Source organism: Caretta caretta, chromosome 14 (genome assembly GCF_965140235.1).
Source record: "Caretta caretta isolate rCarCar2 chromosome 14, rCarCar1.hap1, whole genome shotgun sequence".
Lineage (NCBI taxonomy): Eukaryota > Metazoa > Chordata > Testudines > Cheloniidae > Caretta > Caretta caretta.
In genome coordinates, this window is record NC_134219.1 from 7,221,416 (window position 1) to 7,241,652 (window position 20,237).

At 36.6% G+C, this 20,237-nt stretch overlaps 1 protein-coding gene across 7 annotated transcripts in view; it reads right to left on the minus strand.

The window, feature by feature from the left end:
* The window catches only part of CEP112 (centrosomal protein 112), a 361,941-nt gene that overhangs the window by 108,300 nt on the left and 233,404 nt on the right, over positions 1 to 20,237 (minus strand). For all 7 annotated transcript variants that reach the window (XR_007352397.2, XM_048817467.2, XM_048817466.2 and 4 more), the window contains one exon: positions 4,562 to 4,624. Coding sequence is in view for 6 of the 7 variants with exons in the window: in XM_048817467.2 (XP_048673424.2) it covers positions 4,562 to 4,624 (63 nt within the window). In the remaining variant the exon portion in view is untranslated. The remainder of the gene's footprint in view (positions 1 to 4,561; positions 4,625 to 20,237) is intronic.

Genomic DNA, 20,237 nt, shown 5'->3' on the forward strand with positions numbered 1-20,237 from the left:
AACACAAAATATTTGGAAGAGTTTTCCACTATAACATTCCATAATATTTACTCCTCAGAACAAAGCACATCTGTGATCTCAAACATATAAGATGTTTCCAGTTTTCCACTTCATTGAAATGACTTGTTGGGATTTTTAGCAGGGCTTCAGAACTTTCTACAATAACAATATAAATAACAATATAACAATCAAAGAACACTGAAATAAACATGCTAATAGCTCTTTGTCTGTTTGAAAGGTATATCATAGTTGATACTGTAGATAAGAAAAAGTTGTACTTTACATACTTCACTGAAATGTTAAACTCGACAGGGCATCCCTGTGTTGTTGGGAGTAATGTATTTTATTTAACAATAAATTTGAGGTCTGGTTCAATGCCCATGGACTTTTTACATGAAACACCCATGATTTGTTGACTATCTGAAATCTAGTTGTTTTACCCTTTTTATCACTGTAGAAAGCCATATTAAGCCACACTTTGGGGGCATATATTATAGAAAGCTATGCTTAGACACACGTGGCCTGATCCAGCAAAGCAGTTAAGCACATGCTTAACTTTAAGCATGAGAGCGGTCCCATTGACATCAATGCAACTACTGATGTGATTAAAGATAAACTGCTCTATTAGGGCCATAGAGTCCAATCCTGAAAACACTTAAGCATATGAATAGTCCAGTGATAATATGGTCCAGTAGTACTGTACTACTCACACATGCTTCAGTGTTTGCAGGACTGGGCCCCTAGACTGTGAAGAGACACAACTATTTTAAGGCCACACTATTTAATTTATTTAGGAGAAAAACTGGAGCTTTCAGATGTATATCTGATAGGATTATAAATAATGTTATAAAATATTTTTAAATAAAAATATTGGAATCATGGGGAGAGGCGAAGGGAAGTAATTTTTTGAATGAACGTATTGTGAATTCATTTCCCTACAGTTTGCTAATGGATGAAAACCAGGAAGTGAGATAGACTATAAATAAAAAGTGAAACTGATCCTGCCAGTTTCAGTCACAGTGGACAGAAATGCCAAAATATACAAATGACATAAACTGCAAAATTAACACTTCCTATCTTGTTAATAATCTAAACTTTTATCAGTATCCAGTTTCATATGGACAGTATCCCTTTGAACCCTTATTTAAGTGACAACTGATTAGACTTAATGCTTTCATAATTTTTAAGGGGCAAACTAACTTGTCCGTAAAAACATAAGGGCACGGATATTGGAGGAATCTCTAATTCCTGCATCTACATGAGCAGGGAACATTATGGGGTATAAATATCAGTAACTTCTGTAAAATACAAATGTAAATTAAGAGAAAGGCAATATCTATCAAGAATGATAAATGATCAAAAATGTTCTCCTTTATGTGGAAAATTAAGTTTTACATTATTTGGGTATTATTAGGTGCCTGCAGTAACAAGGAAATTATCTTTGAAAAGGTAAAAAAAGATTATAAATGACCAGATGATATGGAGCAATATAAGAACCTACATAAGAACTTGCTATCCAGTCCTTTAGAAATGTTCAATTCTATATTTAAATACTGAGATAACGTTTTCTACCAGTAAAATCAATGGGCACAAATGTAGAGCTAATTTGAGCAAATACAACTCCACTAAAAGTTTACAGTCTGAATTCAGCAGCAATATAAATGGTAGAGTGGGTCAGAAAATTAGCACCAAACTGGCATTTACGGGGTATTTAAAATGGAAGAAGAAGAGGGTGGTAACAAATGTAAATTGCACTCGTTTGACAGAAAATACCAAATAAGTATAAATTATATTATTTTGCCATTTACAACCAATGGGTAGTTATATCACTATGTATCTGCTGAATTTTGTCCATTTTATTTTGGGTAACAAAAAATAATAAGTTGGTTAAAATGCAGCAGTAGGAGAGGAAAGCACTGACATACTGGTAGACTTCCTCTACTAGAAGTTTACTGGATTAAGAACCTGGACATACATAAACATTTTAAAAATGTTTTAAGAAAATCTTGACAAAAGTTGACAGACAAGGAATGGCTTTGGGCAGTAATTCTCAGGGAAAAAAATCTAATTGTTTATTCTGTATAAACTTCAGAGAGAATTTCCGGGAATATCTTCTTTGTGTGGGTGTTAAAAGTGAATATTCCAAGAGGCCACAGAGAGTAAGATTAGGCTGATGTCAGCAACATAACCAAATGAAAGTTACAAATGACCTATTATTAACATTAAGCTACAAAAAATATATTCAAACAACACTAAGGGTCTGATTCAAACCCACAAAAGTAAAGGAATTCAGAATGAAATCCCATCTTTAATTCTACCATTGTGTCAAATAACTGTAGCATACAATGTACGGTCTGTAAAATCAGCCACTGTTTAGAAACCCCTTACAATGGTTGTCACAGAATCACCAAAAGTAGAAATGTAAAAGATTGATTAGGTCATCTAGTCCAACTCCCTGTAATAAAGGACATTCCTTATAGTATATTTGTTAATGCAATGTCCAGTCTCATTAAATGGGTCTCAAACCACTTATCTTGGGAGACTATTCCATAGCCTAATAAATTTCATTACTATGAAGTTTGTCCTGATCTTCAGTTTAAATTTTCATTATCTTAGTTTCACAGTTTTATTCCTTATTACTCATATACTCTCTTTGTAACATCCTAAGCTATTTCTCTCCCTCCTTGATGTTTATACCTTTACATATTCAGAGCTGTTTAGATATCCCCCACCTGCCATAGACATAGCAAGGTATTACAGAGTTAGTAGCTAATGGAACTTTAAACTCAGGCCTGAATTTCTTTACATTGATGTCAAACTTTCTGGATTATATCTATCTATTTTTGAGGTTTTCTTTTTATTTCTCTTCGTGGTGACATAACAAATGCAAGAGGATTTTATAAAAAGACTCTTAAGGAAGTTTTTAAAGTTGGCATTCTAGTCATTCATCCCACTTTCATGTAAATGCATGCACAGGAAATATGCATTTAGATTATATTAGAAATGCATATTATTTATCTAGACATAACTATATAAAACATATTTACAAAGTTTTTTGATAAATGTATAGTGCCCTAAGTTTTTAGTGCAGCAGACTTGAGAGTCCTATCATATCCCACCACGGTATTTATGTCCACAGTTTTGGTGATGTTACTTTGAAAAGAAAGACTTTTGAAGGTAAAAATTCAGACTCATTATTATTAATAAACTGCAACATGTTTCTGGCTTAACAGTAAAAGAGATGATTTGAAACTTCCATGTTACTGCCTAGTATGTGGAACCTTGAAACATTCCTTATATTTGTTGGCATTAAGGGAATATTTGACCAATATTACTTTTGCTGAGAATAAACCTTTATAACCAAACAAGTCTTAATTTGTAGTTGTGAGACTCTTGCTTCTCAGAGAAGAATGATGGCTACATGCAAATCCTCATGACAGTTTTTACACTATTAAAATTTTAACCTTCAATTGCATCTACATATTCTATCATTGTCTAAAACCATGCACTAGGAGCATTTTACTGGTATGCTGTACCAATATACTACACTGGCTAAGTGCTCCTACTGTTGGCGCAGCTTATACGGACAAAGCTGTGCTTTTCCTGGTATAGTTTATTCTACCACTACCTCCTCCTGCACCAAGCAAAGGAAGCTATACCAGTAAAAGCGCAGTTTTGACTCTGTAACTGCATCTACACTAGAGGGTTTTGCTGGACTAGCTATCTCAGTCATGGGTCACACCTCTTCACTCCCCCGATCAACCTAGCTGGTCCAGCAGAAGTCTGCAATGTAGATGTAGCCTAGGTTTCAATTCCATGCACAAGTTAAAATGAAGGTTTAAAGTTCTCAAAAGCAATTGTGAAGAATTGCTTACGACTGCCATTTTTTTGATTGACTTTAACTGTAAGGGTAAATTGAATATATATTTTCAGTTCCCACGTCAAGGGTCATCAAAAAACCATTTTACATTAATGAACAAAAACTCCCTCCATTAAGAAAAAGCAGTTAGCTTTTATGTCATGATGTAATCTAGAATTCTTTTAAAATGTTTTGGATGTTAAAAAGCTGTGTCAGCATTCAGCAAAATGATTGGATTGGTTAAAGCCCTACAAACGGTGAACATCAAAACTGCATAGTTGGGCTCAAATCCTGTCATCAGATACGTGGCCAAGAACCACCTTGTAATAGCCTATACACTTTATGATTATGCAAGCAACCTTTGCTGTTTTTACAAGATGCATGGTTATGCAGGCCTGCATACAGGGCCAATTTTACCTGAGTTCTCATTAACTGGCAGTGGGAGTCAATGGTGCTCATGCTCCCGGCAGGATCTGACTCCCAATAGCTAAGAAACAGCAAGCTTAAAAAAAGGCTTTAACTGATCCATTTAATTTTCTGTTTTTTTTTTTAAGTAATAAAATTTGGGAAAGGCAATTGATATTTGATTTTGGGGGAGTAGCAGGGACATAAGAAAAATGAAGTTCCAGAATAGAAGTAAATACATTTTTCATTTCCAAACCAAGCTTACTAATTTGAGGTTTTTGTTTTCATGTTGCCTACCTGTGAAGATTTGGCCAACTTCTGACTGTATTCCTTTTCAATCTGCTTCAACCTGCTGTTGGCCTGAAATAGACACACACACACAAAAGGAAACCAGATTAGCTCAGATGAAGAATGTGTACAGACACTTTGCCACTGACCCCTACGCTTGGCACCTCATCTACATGCCTATCACTAAGCAGCTGGGATCTGTGCCAATTCCAACGCCCTTTTGTGGCAGCCAGAAAACCACAAGGGCTTGTCTTTGATCTAGGGCCAACTATTCATCACTTAAAAGAGAGGAAAAATTGTACCTCTGCTGCCAATTATTAGAAAAACATAAAGGCTTCTACGGATAAAAAAAAAAGGAGGAGGAGAAAGAGAGAGAAGTTTATCAGGATGACTTCATCTCTGTTTGAGGAAAAAAGGGAAGAAAAAAGCCACAAGTTCCAGTGGAAGCTGTGAGGGTTCAGTGTGACATGTATTATATGATTTCATGTGCCAGCTGATGTCTGCAAGCTCCTTTTGTCAAATCTTACATTCTTTTTTAAGACTGCTGCTATTAAACTGAAAATCAAACCCAAGATGCATCAGAACCATTTGGGCCCTCTGACACACAGCTCTTTCCACCTTCTGGCATATCTTTCATATCTCAAAGATAAGGAATAAAACAAAATTGGAAACAAGGCCACTCTTTTATCACAGGTAATTGAGAAGCAGGTGTAACTGTAATCTAATGAAAAAAAAAACACAGCTTTTAAATTCACCATTAGTTTTCATCCAGACTAAGGACACAATTCTGAAATGGGTTGGAGTTTTAAAAGCCATTGCTGTACTATATCCAATAGACCTGTCTCAAAATGTTTCCTCATAAATGTTCTGTTAATGGTTCTCGTATTCTGGGTTCTAAAATCTGAGGCTAAACATCTGAGAAAAATGTATCTTTCAGTAAAAGAGTACTCTGAAAGCTGAGTTTTGAAGCAAGACTACGGTGAGCAGCCTTTCAAAGTGATCTTATGCAAAAAGCTCTGTTCACAACACGACAGAGAACAGAATCCATCACAAAGCCCTAATGCAGCAGCTGGCTCTGTGCAGGCAGACCCCAGTGTCAATGTGGAGCACTGCTGAAGCCAACAGGGCTCTGTATGGGCGTAGGGGCCCTGTGTGGATCCAGTTGCAAGACTGGGATTTAAGGCTCCAAATCCTGTGAATGCATATGCATGTATCTTCACTCAAGTGAATTGTCTGATTTACTTCAATGTGACTACACATGCTTAAAGTTGCAGACATGCGTAAGTCTGCAAGATCAGAGTCTTAATGAATATACATTAAAATAGTACAGAAAATGTGAAACAGTTATTCTAGTAGAATATGAAACCTTTAAAATCAATGCCCTTCTAAATGCTATTTTTAATGTAAAATATATTAGTCAGTTAAGAAAATTTATATTTCACCAAAATATTTCATTTTTAAATCCCAAATTTCTTCAGATTTAACTAGTTCAAAGTTCTAAGATGCATAGATGTTTCCATATTTAACTATTGCATGGTATGAAATACCACTGCTCTAAAGGACCATCAGAAACACTTTTCTAGTGAATGAGTATAATTTTTAAGTCCAAGGGAGATGAGAATGTTACCATTTAATTGAAGGACTAATCAAGTATTCTATATCATGATTGGATACGCTACCTCTACATCTGTGCCTAAGATCCTATTAATTTCTCTAAATACTGTACTGTGTTCCTGAAGTGAAGTAAACGAAGATTCTGAAATAACAGGTGAATTACATTTAAAAGTAATCTGTTTATCTAATTTAGGTCATCTACTGAATATGGGGTCCGCTCAGTCCTAGTCAATATATGACATAGTGATAGGTTAATTGTAGAAGAATTTGTTGTGTGGAAGCATCTACATCACACAGTTTGTTCCAATCTACACTTTTTTCTGTATTTAACACTTTTTTCCTTAATAGTCTTCTGGTTTCAGATCACTTATTGCCACACTGTGCATCATAAAATTATTGTAACTGGCTGTTTATCTTTAGGGCAAATTAAAAAAAATACTTACAGTAGTAGAAAGATTAAGTTACTTTTTACTCTTAAAGATTTTTCATACATACATACATACATATGGATAGTGTGTGTGTGTGCGCGTAGAGAGAGAGAGGTGTTAGCAAGACAGTGCAAAGAGTGTCACATTACTCTTGTGTTCACTCTTAATCAGCCTGAGACTGGAGGACTTCATCTCTCATACAGTCAACTTTATAACCTCTTGAACCCAAAGAAGAAATCTTAATAAATAACACACACAGCCACACATACCCATAACCTTCACAAACATATTAGAACTTGTTAGTCCACACTGAACCGAGCTGGGGCAGCCAGTTTGACAAACAATGACCAAAAAGATCTGAAAAAGAAACTTGCTAAATGTCAAGGCTTTACTCCTAGCAGAGTAAACCTCTATAATACTGTTTATAGTAACCTGATTTAAAATTAACTATTGTATTTAATTTTTTAAAACTAAAGACATCCTAACAGCTTTAATAAGATGGAATCAGAAGTGAAAACCAACCCTTAGTAGCTCATTTACTGCTTTTCTTTAAATTCATCAATTTACCCCACATTTTTATATCCATGTTCAAGCCTAAACTTTCTCTGAGTTTTCCATGTTGAAGCCTAAACGTTATATCACACTGGTCAATCAAACTGATTTTTTAAAAAAACTTATGGTGACACACTGGGGATCCACTTCAATTATCTTATGTTAGTCCAGAACATATGACACAACCCCATGTTGCACAGAACCTGCACCCATACTCATTTGAGATCTTTGACTATGGGATGTTGCTTTGTAGCCTGGGAACGCAAATCTATCCCTTGCCAACACATGGAACATGGCTGTGCAAAAGCGCTTTTACTTAGGCTTTGTGCAGGGTAATTTTACTATGAAGTGCTTACATATAACTATATGTAGAGAATATAGTTTAGGATTGAAATTAAATGTATTGTGACAAATGAGGACACTAAAAATGGAATGGTGAAAACAAGCATCAGTTTTCACGGATTGTTTCAAAACTGGGTCCAATTGTCATAATAGCCCAGTTCTATCATGTACTATGTGAAACATAAGCTGCTTCTGTATTTAGCATATTTTCTCACTTTCAGGTGATATATATTTCAGAAACAATGATGAAGAGGAATCAAACTGGGTAACAACCCTTTGGACGGTCAGACTGTATTCATTAAGGTCTAACTTCACAGCAATGGACAACAGGGTCAATGCAGTTAATGGCCCTAAAACCTAAGTTTTTATGTGCTTTATATAACTTCTGTAATTCACATCTGGCTGAAACATCAGCTATTATGTGCATTTTCATAGTAAAAGGGCTTAAATTCAATAAGCCATGGTAGTTTTTGTTTAGTTTCACATGTTTTAAGACAAACTTTATTTAAAAATGACTTTATTATGAAAACGTTATATGCACTTAGTTTATATTACCAGTGTAGAGTCTTGCAGTAAAACAAAATATTTTATGGCCTTGTTATAGTTTTTCAGCTTTAAAAAGCAACTGTAGGTTTGTAACAAGTTTTCATACATCTATAATCCATACTGTTTATATCCAAACTATAGATGCTACGTAAACCTGTACTGACTTCAATGGAACATCGAATACAAACAATTTAATAGTATTAGAACCAGAGCCTCCATTATACGATGTTTAAAATATTGGATACTATGTGAATGAAAACTGAATTTTCTTTTCTTTTCATGAAATACAATAGTACTATTAAAAATAAAGGAACTTAAAACGTAGCAACCAATTATGGGAACATACTCCAGAAAAGTCCAAAAAACACTGTGCGTTACCAAAATCTTTCATCTACTTTTCAGTAACATCATTGCTGATAAACAAGATATTTGTGTGTAAAGAGAAAACAACTTTTAATCATTCCATTCTTCCTGCCTAACTCACTCAATAGAACTATGGTCCTGTTTTAGTGGCATTATAACCACTTACCTTGTGGTCCATTCTGATTAGACCTAGGTGGACTTTTTATTTTTTTTCGCAAATAAATGAGAGAATGAGAATGAGAAAATAAAAAGAGTGAGACACTACAGCCTGACAGTTATGGCACTCACCTAAGATGTAGGAGACCCAAGTCCCTGCTCCAATAACAATTTAATTATTTATAAAATGTGGTACAGCTTCAACAGGAGAGATTGACAAAGACTCACACCAAAATATCCTATAGATTGTGTGGCTTGGACACTCTTATGCAATATAGTAAATCCAAGTTCAAATCTCTTCTCCATATTAGGCAAAAGGGGGGGACTGAATCTGTGTCTACCACATTCCAGGATAGAACCCTAACCATTGGGCAAAAGGTTATAAAGGAGGTCCCCGTCCCAGAATTTTATGAATTACTCCTTTGCTTTCATAAGAATGTCAGTTCAAAAAGAAACGTTTTGACCTGACTTGATATTGTTTTTTAATTCACCAAAACAGTTAGAAAAAAATGTTTGTCATTTGATCCAAAATGAAGCTTTTTGCCTATATTTTGGCATTAGCAGCAAACCAAAAAATCCATTATTTGCCAGCTCTAGTTCTGACATCATAAACACTAGATTATAACTCTCCTGAATGAGTCAGCAACAGAAAGTTACATATGTACGTCAAAGTTTCTATTTATAAACAAATATCTTAATGAGCAAAAGCGGAGAAGAAAGATAATAACAAGTAGAGTTGGTTCTGGTAAAATATATCTTTTAGTTTTCAAATGTGGCAGGGTTTCTATGAAATGTTAAGGCTCCTACCTCTGCCTATAACAGCAAGAAATTCCAAGTTTATGATTTTGTCCTTAACTCACCCTGTTTTGCCTGGTTACTGCAGAACATATGGCATTCAAAATCTCCCACTGTTTGGAGACATCAACAAACCACATGCAAAACAAGGTCGGTTAACGATCAAAAGATAAGGTATACAGGTGTAGCGTGCATACTTAGGGTCATATACTGCCTTCAATCCATGGAAGTCATACTGATGCCAGTGAGAGTGGCACAAACAGATTAAAGGATATATATTGCCTACAGGTTTCAGAGTAGCAGCCGTGTTAGTCTGTATTCGCAAAAAGAAAAGGAGTACTTGTGGCACCTTAGAGACGAACACATTTATTTGAGCATAAGCTTTCGTGAGAATGTATCTGATGAAGTTAGCTGTAGCTCACGAAAGCTTATGCTCAAATAAATTTGTTAGTCTCTAAAGTGCCACAAGTACTCCTTTTCATATTGCCTACAGTTTTTTCCTTCATCCTCACAGACCCAAAGATTCTACTTCTAGGCAAAGAAAATGAGGTGGATAAACACTGGTTTGTTTACTGCTAGCATGGCTAAGTTATTCAATCATCACTCAGATAATATTTCAATGGTGGAATAAAGTGCAGGACCTCACTGCATATCTATGTCTGCTTTTTAAAATCTATTTTCATCCTCCTTTAAGATTCCTGTGCCATGCAGCAGGTGATAGTGTCTGGGATCATCTACACTAGCAACTCTAGCTTTTTAGCTCTGAAATTGATCTTCCCCATGATGGCATGTGAAGACTGGCTGTAAGCACCCAACCCTGCCGCCAGAATGTTCAGATTGTCACCAGCAGAAGACAAGCAGCAGCTTTTAGAGCAATCAGAAGAGGCAACATAAGCATTAGCAAAAGCAAACTGCATTGAGGCAATTCTCTTGCATTAAACTATGAAATCAATCACTTATTACATCGAACATTACAGGGATTTATTACTATATTGAGCGATCCTATTCCTCTGTTACAAACTCCACTGTGAAGTACATTTATGGGCCCTAATTTTCCATTGTAGCTAAGGAGCTCTTGATGCAAGATTGGTGGGGGCAAAGGAGAAGGCACTGGGGATGCAAAGACCACCCTGTCACCTTTGCACTCCCTCATTCTTTCTTTCCCCTCATCCCCAATCCTACGGCTGAAGATTACTCAAATTTATGTGGACTGCCAATGAACCCCAGGGATCATTTCAGAACCTGTGGACCTGCTGAGAATAAGGGAACCCAACTAGATTCCCCAAGTCAGCAGCTGGGAGGGTGAAGAAGAAGCCACTCTAGCAGCCACAGATTTCCCATATCCAGTAAGAAACCTTCGCTAGGGCTGCTTTGCACCAGTACAACTGTGCAAAGCAGCCCCAATGTAGCACTATGACATTCGATTAGATAACAAATAATTGGGGCGGATGGGGCAGAGACAGCAAAAGGCTATTTGGTGAGAGCTTAGTATTTATATTTGAAATACACATTTTTCTAATTGTGCAAAAAATCCTATCCAAACATTAATGCGTCGTCATCTGTTTAGAGCAGTGTTTCTCATATGTGGCCACAAGGGGCTTTTCGTGTGGCCACAGCCTCCTGGGCAGTGATGGGGGCGGCGAGGAAGCAGTGTTAACAAACATAAAAATATCACTTTTCACAGAAACAGACTTATTACCTAGCAAGTCTTTAAAAAAAAAAAAAGCCGCCCAAAAGCACAAGAAACAACAACAAAGAAGACAAGAACATGCAAAACACATTATTTGTTTATATTCTGTTTAGGTCCAGTAAAGAACAAAGACAACTGTACGTTATTTTTATTATTGAGTCTGCAATAAAAACCTACATAAGAAAATTACAATGATTTGGACATGTATATTGCATGTTTTTTGTTTTTCCTAAAGTTAATGAAGTATTTTAGGAAAAATTGTCAGAGCGGCCATCAGCAAGAATTGGTGGCCACACTCTAAGGGCTCCAAAAAAATTCTTGAAACACCCCTTGGTTTAGATGGTCTTGAGGAAGTTACAATGTGGACTATCCTAAGGGAAAGGGAGTCATTACTTCAGATAACAGGGACTACAGACTTAAATATTATCGCCTTAACAGTAGGACTAAAGTAAAATTCCTTTGTAAAGTTGCCTGTAGCTTTATAGTATTCGAAATGTAAGTAGTATGAATATAACCAAATAGACTTTCATCCTATTAATTTGCACCTATCATCATGGTCACCTACTAACTGCTTCAGTCTGCCAAATACTGTTTACTGGAATGACATGACAGAAATCTGCCATTCATTTGCCGTTCTTTGTAGCTTGTAAATCTGGTCACTTGTAAATATAGTCTAATTTGTACATGAAGACAAAAGTATTATTTGAAATGGTCTCTACACAAAGAAAATCTGAAATAATTGGCCCACTCCTTCTCTTACTTGAGTGTAAAGTAAGAGTAACATTACCGATGTCAAGAGAGTTACACAGACATGAATCTCACGTGAGACAATCTGACCTCAAAACTGTATTTAGTAAATACATGGCACTTGGCATCTTCACAGAGCTTTCTGAATACTAACTAACTGATCCAAACCCACATGCTTTCCCCAATTTATAAACCTGGAAACTGGACAAGAAGGTAAGTGCCCCAAGGCCATGGAGTGAATCAACGTCCGAAAGCATCTTTAGGTGCTTCAATACCTTTATAAATCTGCCCCTAGATCTCAATAGCTCCTGGCTTCCACTCCTAGACTATGCTTCCAGCATCTATTTTACAATATCTCTTTACAAAACAAATTATAGCTAGATAAAAGTGAAGTAAAAAAAAGGGCTATGCAAATGACTATCAGTTAAGTCACCTGTTGGTTTTCATTGAACTATTAATGACTCAAAATCCATATGTTATTGCTTTTATGAAGCATATTTCATTTAATAATTTTCATTGCCTAACTTTTACTTTTTTAGTCACTGCCAGCAGAGCAACTGGTATCTTTCTATGAAGAGAAATAGATGTCAATTAATTGATTGGCTGACATACCATCAAATTATTACAAGTCACTATTACGCCAAGTCAGACATAAGAACAGCCCATTTTCTTTAATTCTTCCCACTCCATAAGTATTCTTGTGGACATCCATGCCAAGAGGTGTCAGTTTCCTGGGATTTGATTTTCTAGCATTCTGCAGAGTGGTCTGTCATTAATGAATGCACTGTAGACAATCAGAGTACAGAATCTGTCAGAAATTGGCCTTTTCCAAGGTATAAGGATATCGCATTCAACCGTACAAGCAATTTCGGCAACACCTACAATTAAGAACAAATAATGAACTGCTGCTAAAATAATAATTTGCTTTATGCTAGTATTTCCTATTTACTTTTATGAAGAGTATGATAAACCACAACTTCCCAGTGGTTATGGGCTCAAGGAACTCAGTGAATTCTGTAGGGGCTGAGCACCTTCAACTTCCACTGAAGACTATATGAGCTGAGAGCACATAGCACCTACAGGACTTGATGGAACACACTGCAGAATCAATGTATGTTAGAGCAATGATTTTTTTGAATTAATAAAAAAGAGGTCAGATAGGCATAAACAATATCAATGCAAATCTTTCAGCCTTCAAATAGTGACTTCCAGATAAAAAAAATAGTGGTATATAACTGAAGTTTTAATTACTGTAAGTCAATTTAATGGAAAACAAATTAGTTGCTGCAGTAAAAATAAATACGATGGCTAAGAGGTTATGATATTTAAAGATTTAGGGTGAAATCCTGCCCCTCTTGAAATACATGGGAGTTTTGCCATTGATCTGGGCAAAGATTTCATCCTTAGTCTCTCTTTAAAATACAGATGATTTAAAAGGACAGCTCCCCTGAACTCTAGAGGGTGTTTTATGTATATATATCCCAGTGCACTGACAGAGAAACAGGTTTAATTAACTAGTTTAATAAACTAGCTTAGAACTAATCACTTTTCAAAAACTAGTCAAATAATGGTCACATACAAGTTGATGCTCACTAATTAGCTTGACAGAAGTGTAAGCAAACTTAAAACAAGAAAAAAGAAGTGGGGGAAGGGAGGAAGGGGAGAGAGAAAATGAAAACTTGCTTCAGGGAAGAAGCAACTGTTCTCTGATGTGCAGCAAAGAATTTAACATCAAAGAACTAATGTAAATGGGGCCCATTTACTTAAAAAAAACCCCTCCACCTTCTGGAATATTTCTATGAGTCTGACAGCTCTATGCTTTATACCAAAATTCTATATTGCATAATTTGACAGACGTTAAGGGAAAATGACCCTATGATTGGTCAACTCAAGCAATTTTGGTTGCTATTAAGTATATTAAAACACTTTGTACATGATCTGTTTAACTTTTAGAGATTAGCAGATCAGCTCTCAAATTCATCTCACTTGTATGTAAAACTTTACTTCAGTTTCAAACATTGGAAAATATATTCTCTCAAGTGTTTTAGTTGTTATAGTAGATTATTTTCTACACTAATTTGCGTTTCCTTTTTACTCCTCTTTCCACCAATCAGATAACATATGATATGGAAAACTGAACATCTGTGTAAAAGTGAAGATAGCAGACCCAGTTCAAATATGTAATTTGAGCTACCAAAAAGACCATTAAAATTGTTCAATATCCAAAACGATGTTAACAGAGTAATTAGTCAAGTACCAAATGACCTCAAGAGCTCTGAAAGTGAATGATAGAAATCCCAATCTGTCATACCCACAAATCCTATTAATATTCTACTGTAATTCCACGTTAGCAGATCTATAAATCCTATGGCATTTTCTTAATATATTTATGGAGGGAAAAACCCCCTCTCGTTCATGTGCTAAGCACTTTTCATGAGGAAAAAACAAGAATGAACAGAAAAGAATTTGACATTCTACCTGTTCTATGAAGAAATGCCTTTCTGCACCAAACTACAGTTCCACATTTAATGGGGGTCAACTAAAAAAAACAAAAAACCTAGTGCAATTTGTGCTTAATGAAAACTCAACTTCCTCTACTGAATTCTTTCCAGTGCTTTATGCCTGAAGAGTCTATCTGACCCAATAGAGTATTTCTAACCATTATGCAATTAGAGGGGGAAAAATAGACATTGAACCCTTTCCTAATGCTCATGAATTACACGCTTCTACCACAGTCCAAATGCTTCAGGTATATGAAACCAAGTTAATATGGTCACCGGAGTTTATTACAGACTGATCCCCAAAAATTAAATGCTGTACTGCTAAAATGAGAATACTATGTCCAAAATTTTAGCTTTTTTTCATTTTTTTTTAGAATAGTTAAAGAATCATTCATCAAAAAAATCACAATTTTATAGACCATTCTCCGCCTTGAATCTGAATAGTAAATACTGTAATATACACCTTCTTAAGATTCTAAGATTTCCTTTAAACACAGTAGAACTGAAAAGTAAGGAGAGGACATTTTCCTAATTTTTCTGAGAACAGAATACAATCAAACAAATCAACAGTTCAATGACAATGCCATTAGTTCTTTAGGAAGTTGGCATCCATATGAGTTAATCTTGTCACCTCCATTTACATGAGTTGTCACATGGACTTTGATTTGACTCCTTGAATGAGTAAGCAGCACATCTCATGAATAAGAACTAAAGGACTGGATCTAAGTTCTAAGCAGTTTTAAATGAAAAAATGTTTTTTGGTATATTCAGAGTTGTGCAATTTTAATGAGAAATTCAATCCCATCAACTCTCTGGGCCTCTCGGAATTGATGAAGCTGATTCTGATTCAGTCTGACATTGCTAGCTTGTTCACTTAGCTGATTCAAACATGCCCTCTTTATAATAATACCCTAAATTAGTCAACAACTGCCATATATTTACTTGACACAACAAAACAATACCCAGCATGTCTATATAAGCAATTTAGTGAGCAAACAGCAAATTACATTTACCTGAATCATTTGAAAGACACGATCTTCTATAACTAGACTGTGCCAAAAATGTTATGGAGGTGGTTTGTGCATTATAAAATACTTTCCCTTCTTCTCGCCAATATCCAAATAAGATGAATGGTCAAACACTTTGGCTTCTTCCTTACTCTTCAATGAGTGACAATAAATCAGGAACTGCCAGGAAAATAATTCCATCGCCATGCTAGAACTGCACTAGTAAATTCTGAAAAAATGGACAATAGCAGGAGCCTAGGGCATGACGTCCCTTTATAAAATGGGACATCAGGTGTGGGTGGTAGTACTTTAATTGCAGACACAGAAACGTCTTTCCCAATGCTTACCAGTGAAACGACCCTTAGATGACACCCCCAGAAGATTGACAGATTTCACAGTTACTTTACCTACCACTGAAAGACCCTGAAACAGAAAAGAAACCTATATAGGGAAGTCCAAGGCCCTTTATCATCCATAGCCCCCCAAAATAGGTAAAATAAATGTCCAAGCTCTCCCTACCATATTGAAAGGCAAACCCCTGTGCCTGTTCTAGTTTATGGAGTATACCAAGGGGGTTAACCTGAGCCTGAGAAGGAACCAGAATTTATCAATATATATTGCCAAAGAGCCACAGTAATACATCAGCAACCCCCCATCAGCTCCCCCACCCCGCTCCCAGCACCTCCCATGCACTGGCAGCCCCGCCAATCAGCGCCTCCCTTCCCGCACCTCACGATCAGCTGTTTCGTGGCATGCAGGAGGCTCGGAAGGCGGGGAGGAGCGAGGGCACAGCAGGCTCAGAGGAGGGGGCGGGAAAGGGTGGAGCGGGGGCAGGGCCTGTGGCAAAGCCAGGGGTTGAGCAGTGAGCACCCCCCAGCACACTGGAAAGCTGGCGCCTGTAGCTCCAGCCCCGGAGTTGGTGCCTATACAAGAAGTTGCATATTAACTTCTGAAGAGCCGCATGTGGCTCTGGAGCTACAGGTTGGCCACCCCTGGAGTATACTATCAAACTACTCTTCCTCAGATCTTTATTCACCATTTCACAGGATAAGCCTGTAACATGCCAAGGTCCTTAGCAACTGAGAGCATGGAATGCTTTGGCAACAGATTGTAAAATATGGTGAAACAGTGTACTGAACTGGAGTCAAGTTTGGAAGGGAAGGATTATTATTTTTATTTTTAAGAGTTTGGGGTTTGTTTTCACTGAATAAACTGTGAGAGAATTAGAGACTGAAGTGGCTGTCTACCTGAAGTCACTGCTGCGTATCTTAACTGTACCTAAATCTCGTACAGTACAGTTAGTGTTTTCTTACTTTATTCATCTCTTGTTGTAGACTATCTAGACTCTAGTAGAAGTATAAGAGAGTTTACAGATAGTATGGTATGTTTTCTATTTGAAAGTTTTAAAATAGGGCTGTCGATTAATCGGTTAACTCACACGATTAACTAAAAAAAGTTAATCGTGATTAAAAAAATTAATCGCGATTAATCGCAGTTTTAATCGCACTGCTAAACAATACAATACCAATTGAAATTTATTAAATATTTGTGGATGTTTTTCTACATTTTCAAATTTATTGATTTAAATTACAATGCAGAATGCAAAAAAAGTGTACACTCCTCACTTTATATTATTTTTGATTACAAATATTTGCACTGTAAAAATGATAAATAAAAGAAACAGTGTTTTTCAATTCACCTCATACAAGTACTGGAGTGCACTCTCTTTATCGTGAAAGTGCAATTTACAAATGTAGATTATTTTTTGTTATATAACTACCCTCAAAAATAAAACAACGCAAAACTTTAGCACCTACAAGCCCCCTCAGTCCTACTTCTCGTTCAGCCAATCGCTAAGACAAACAAGTTTGTTTACATTTATGGGAGATAATGCTGCCCACTTCTTATTTACAATGTCACCAGAAAGTGAGAACAGGCATTCGCATGGCACTTTTATAGCCAGCATTGCAAGGTATTTACGTGCCAGATATGCTAAACATTCGTATGCCCCTTCATGCTTCGGCCACGATTCCAGAACATATGCTTCCATGCTGATGACTCTCGTTAAAAAAAATGTGTTAATTAAAATTGTGACTGAACTCCGTGGGGGAAAACTGTATACCTCCTGCTCTGTTTTACCTGCATTCTGCCATATATTTCATGTTATAGCAGTCTTGGATGATGACTCAGCACACGTTCATTTTAAGAACATTTTCGCTGCAGATTTGACAAAACGCAAAGAAGGTACCAATGTGAGATTTCTGAAGATAGCTAAAGCACTTGACCCAAGGTTTAAGAATCTGAAGTTCCTTCCAAAATCTGAGAGGGATGAGGTGTGGAGCATGCTTTCAGAAGTCTTAAAAGAGCAACACTCCGATGTGGAAACCACAAAACCTGAACCACCAAAAAAGAAAATCAACCTTTTGCTGGTGGCATCTGACTCAGATGATGAAAATTAGCATGAGTCGGTCCACACTGCTTTGGATAGTTATCAAGCAAAACTCGTCATCAGCATGGACGCATGTACTCTGGAATGGTGGTTGAAGTATGAAGGGACATGAATCTTTAGGGTATCTAGCATTTAAATATCTTGCAACGCCAGCTACAACAGTGCCATGAGAACACCTGTTCTCACTTTCAAGTGACACTGCGAACAAGAAGCGGGCACATTATTTCCTGCAAAGGTAAACAAACTGAACAAGAAATCAGGACTGAGTGGACTTGTAATTGCTGAAGTTTTACATTGTTTTATTTTTGAATGCAGTTTTTCTTTTTACATAATTCTACATTTGTAAATTCAACTTTCATGATAAAGAGATTGCACTACAGTATTTGTATTAGGTGAATTTATTTAATCGTGCGATTAATCACAATTAATTTTTTAAATCGCTTGATAGCCCTATTTTAAAACATTTTGGTATGTAACCTATTGCTTAAATCAGCCTCTGTACCAGATGATTGGAGGATAGCTAATGTAACTCAATTTTTTAAAAAGGCTCCAGAGACAATCCTGGCAATTACAGGCCAATAAGCTAACTTCACTACCAGGCAAATTGGTTGAAACTATAGTAAAGAACAGAATCGTCAGACATGTAAATGAACCAATATATTGAGGGAAGAGTCAACATGGGTTTGTAAAGGGAAATCATGCCTCACCGATCTATTAGAATTCTTTGAAGGAGTCAAAAAAGCATGTGGACAGACATGATTCAGTTGATATAATGTACCCAGACCTTCAGAAAGCCTTTCATAAGGTCCCACACCAAGGCTCTTAAGCAAAGTAAACAGTCATGGGCTAAGAGGGGATGGATGGATCAGTAACTGGTTAAAAGACAGGAAGCAAAGGCCAGGAATAACTGATCAGATTTTACAATGGAGAAAGCTAAGTAGCCGAGTCCCCCAAGGATCTGTACTGGGACCTGTGCTGTTCAACATACTCATAAATCATGTGGAAAAGGGGGTGAACAGTGAAGTGGCAAAATCTTCAGATGATATAAAATTACTCAAGATATTTAAGTCCAAAGCTAACTGTGAAGAGTTACAAAGGGATCTCACAAAACTGGGTGACTGGACAACAAAATGGCAGATGAAATTCAATACTGATAAGTACAAAGCAATAAACTCTGGAAAAACATAATCCCAACGACATATACAAAATGAAGGCGGTCTAAATTAGCCGTTACCACTCAGGAAAGAGATCTTGGAGTCATCATGGATAGTTCTCTGAAAACATCTGCTCAATGCACAGCAACAGTCAAAAAAGCTGACAATGTTAGGAACCAGTAAGAAAAGGATAGATAATACGACAGAAAATCTAATCATGACACTACATAAATCCACGGTATTCCCACACTTTAAATACTGCATGCAGTTCTGCTGCTCCATCTCAAAAAAGATATATTAGAACTGAAAAAGGTATAGAGAACGGCAACAAGAATAATTAGGGGTATGGAACATATGAGGAGACAGTAAAAAATAATTGGGACTGTTCAGCTCAGAAAAGAGACAAATAAGAGGGGATATGATAAAGGTCTACAAAATCATGAATGGTGTGAAGAAAGTGGATAGGGAAGTATTATTTTCCCCTTTCCATAGCACGATAACCAGGGGCCACCTAATGAAATTAATAGGCAGCAGGTTTAAACCAAACCTGTGGAACTTGTTGGCAGATGATGTTGTGAAGGCCAAAAGTACAAATTAGATAAGTTCCTGGAGGACAGGTCCATCAATGGCTATTATCCAAAATGGTTGGGGATGCAACTGCATGTTCTGGGTGTCCTCTAAACCTTCAATATGCCAGAAGCTGTAACTGGATGACAGAGGATGGATCACTTAATAGTTGCCCTGTTCTGCTCATTCCCTTTGAAGCCTCCGGTACTGGCCACTGTCAAAAGACAGGATATAGGGCTGGATGGACCACTGCTCTGACCCAGTATGGCCATTCTTTTGTTCTTATATTAATCTTTATGACTTTATAAACACATGCTATCTGTGAATACTCTTAGAGCTTCCCAAAAAGATTCTAAGTATCTTTATTAATGCAAAGTGTGAGAAAACCTAAATATAAGGGTCACTGCCAGCTCCACTTATACCACCAACACATTTCTAGAGTGAATAAAGTCACTAGCTCAAGTCGTTTTCTTAAATACTACATGTTAACACTAGGTAGTAATGTCATTCAAATAAATGAAGCCCATCACTGGCTCATCTAAAAGCTAACCTGGTATGAGTTCTACAGTAGGCAGAATCTGTCAGAATTTGGGGACACATACTCATCTGAGATAAGCTGCCATAGCCACACTGACATCAATGAAGCTATACAATTTACATCAGCTAAGAATCTGACCGTTGGTCTTTATTAACATATGGTACATGAGTGAAAGGCTATTGGAGAGAGTACAGAAAGATTACAATATGTTTTCTAGATGAGTGTGACAGACTCTC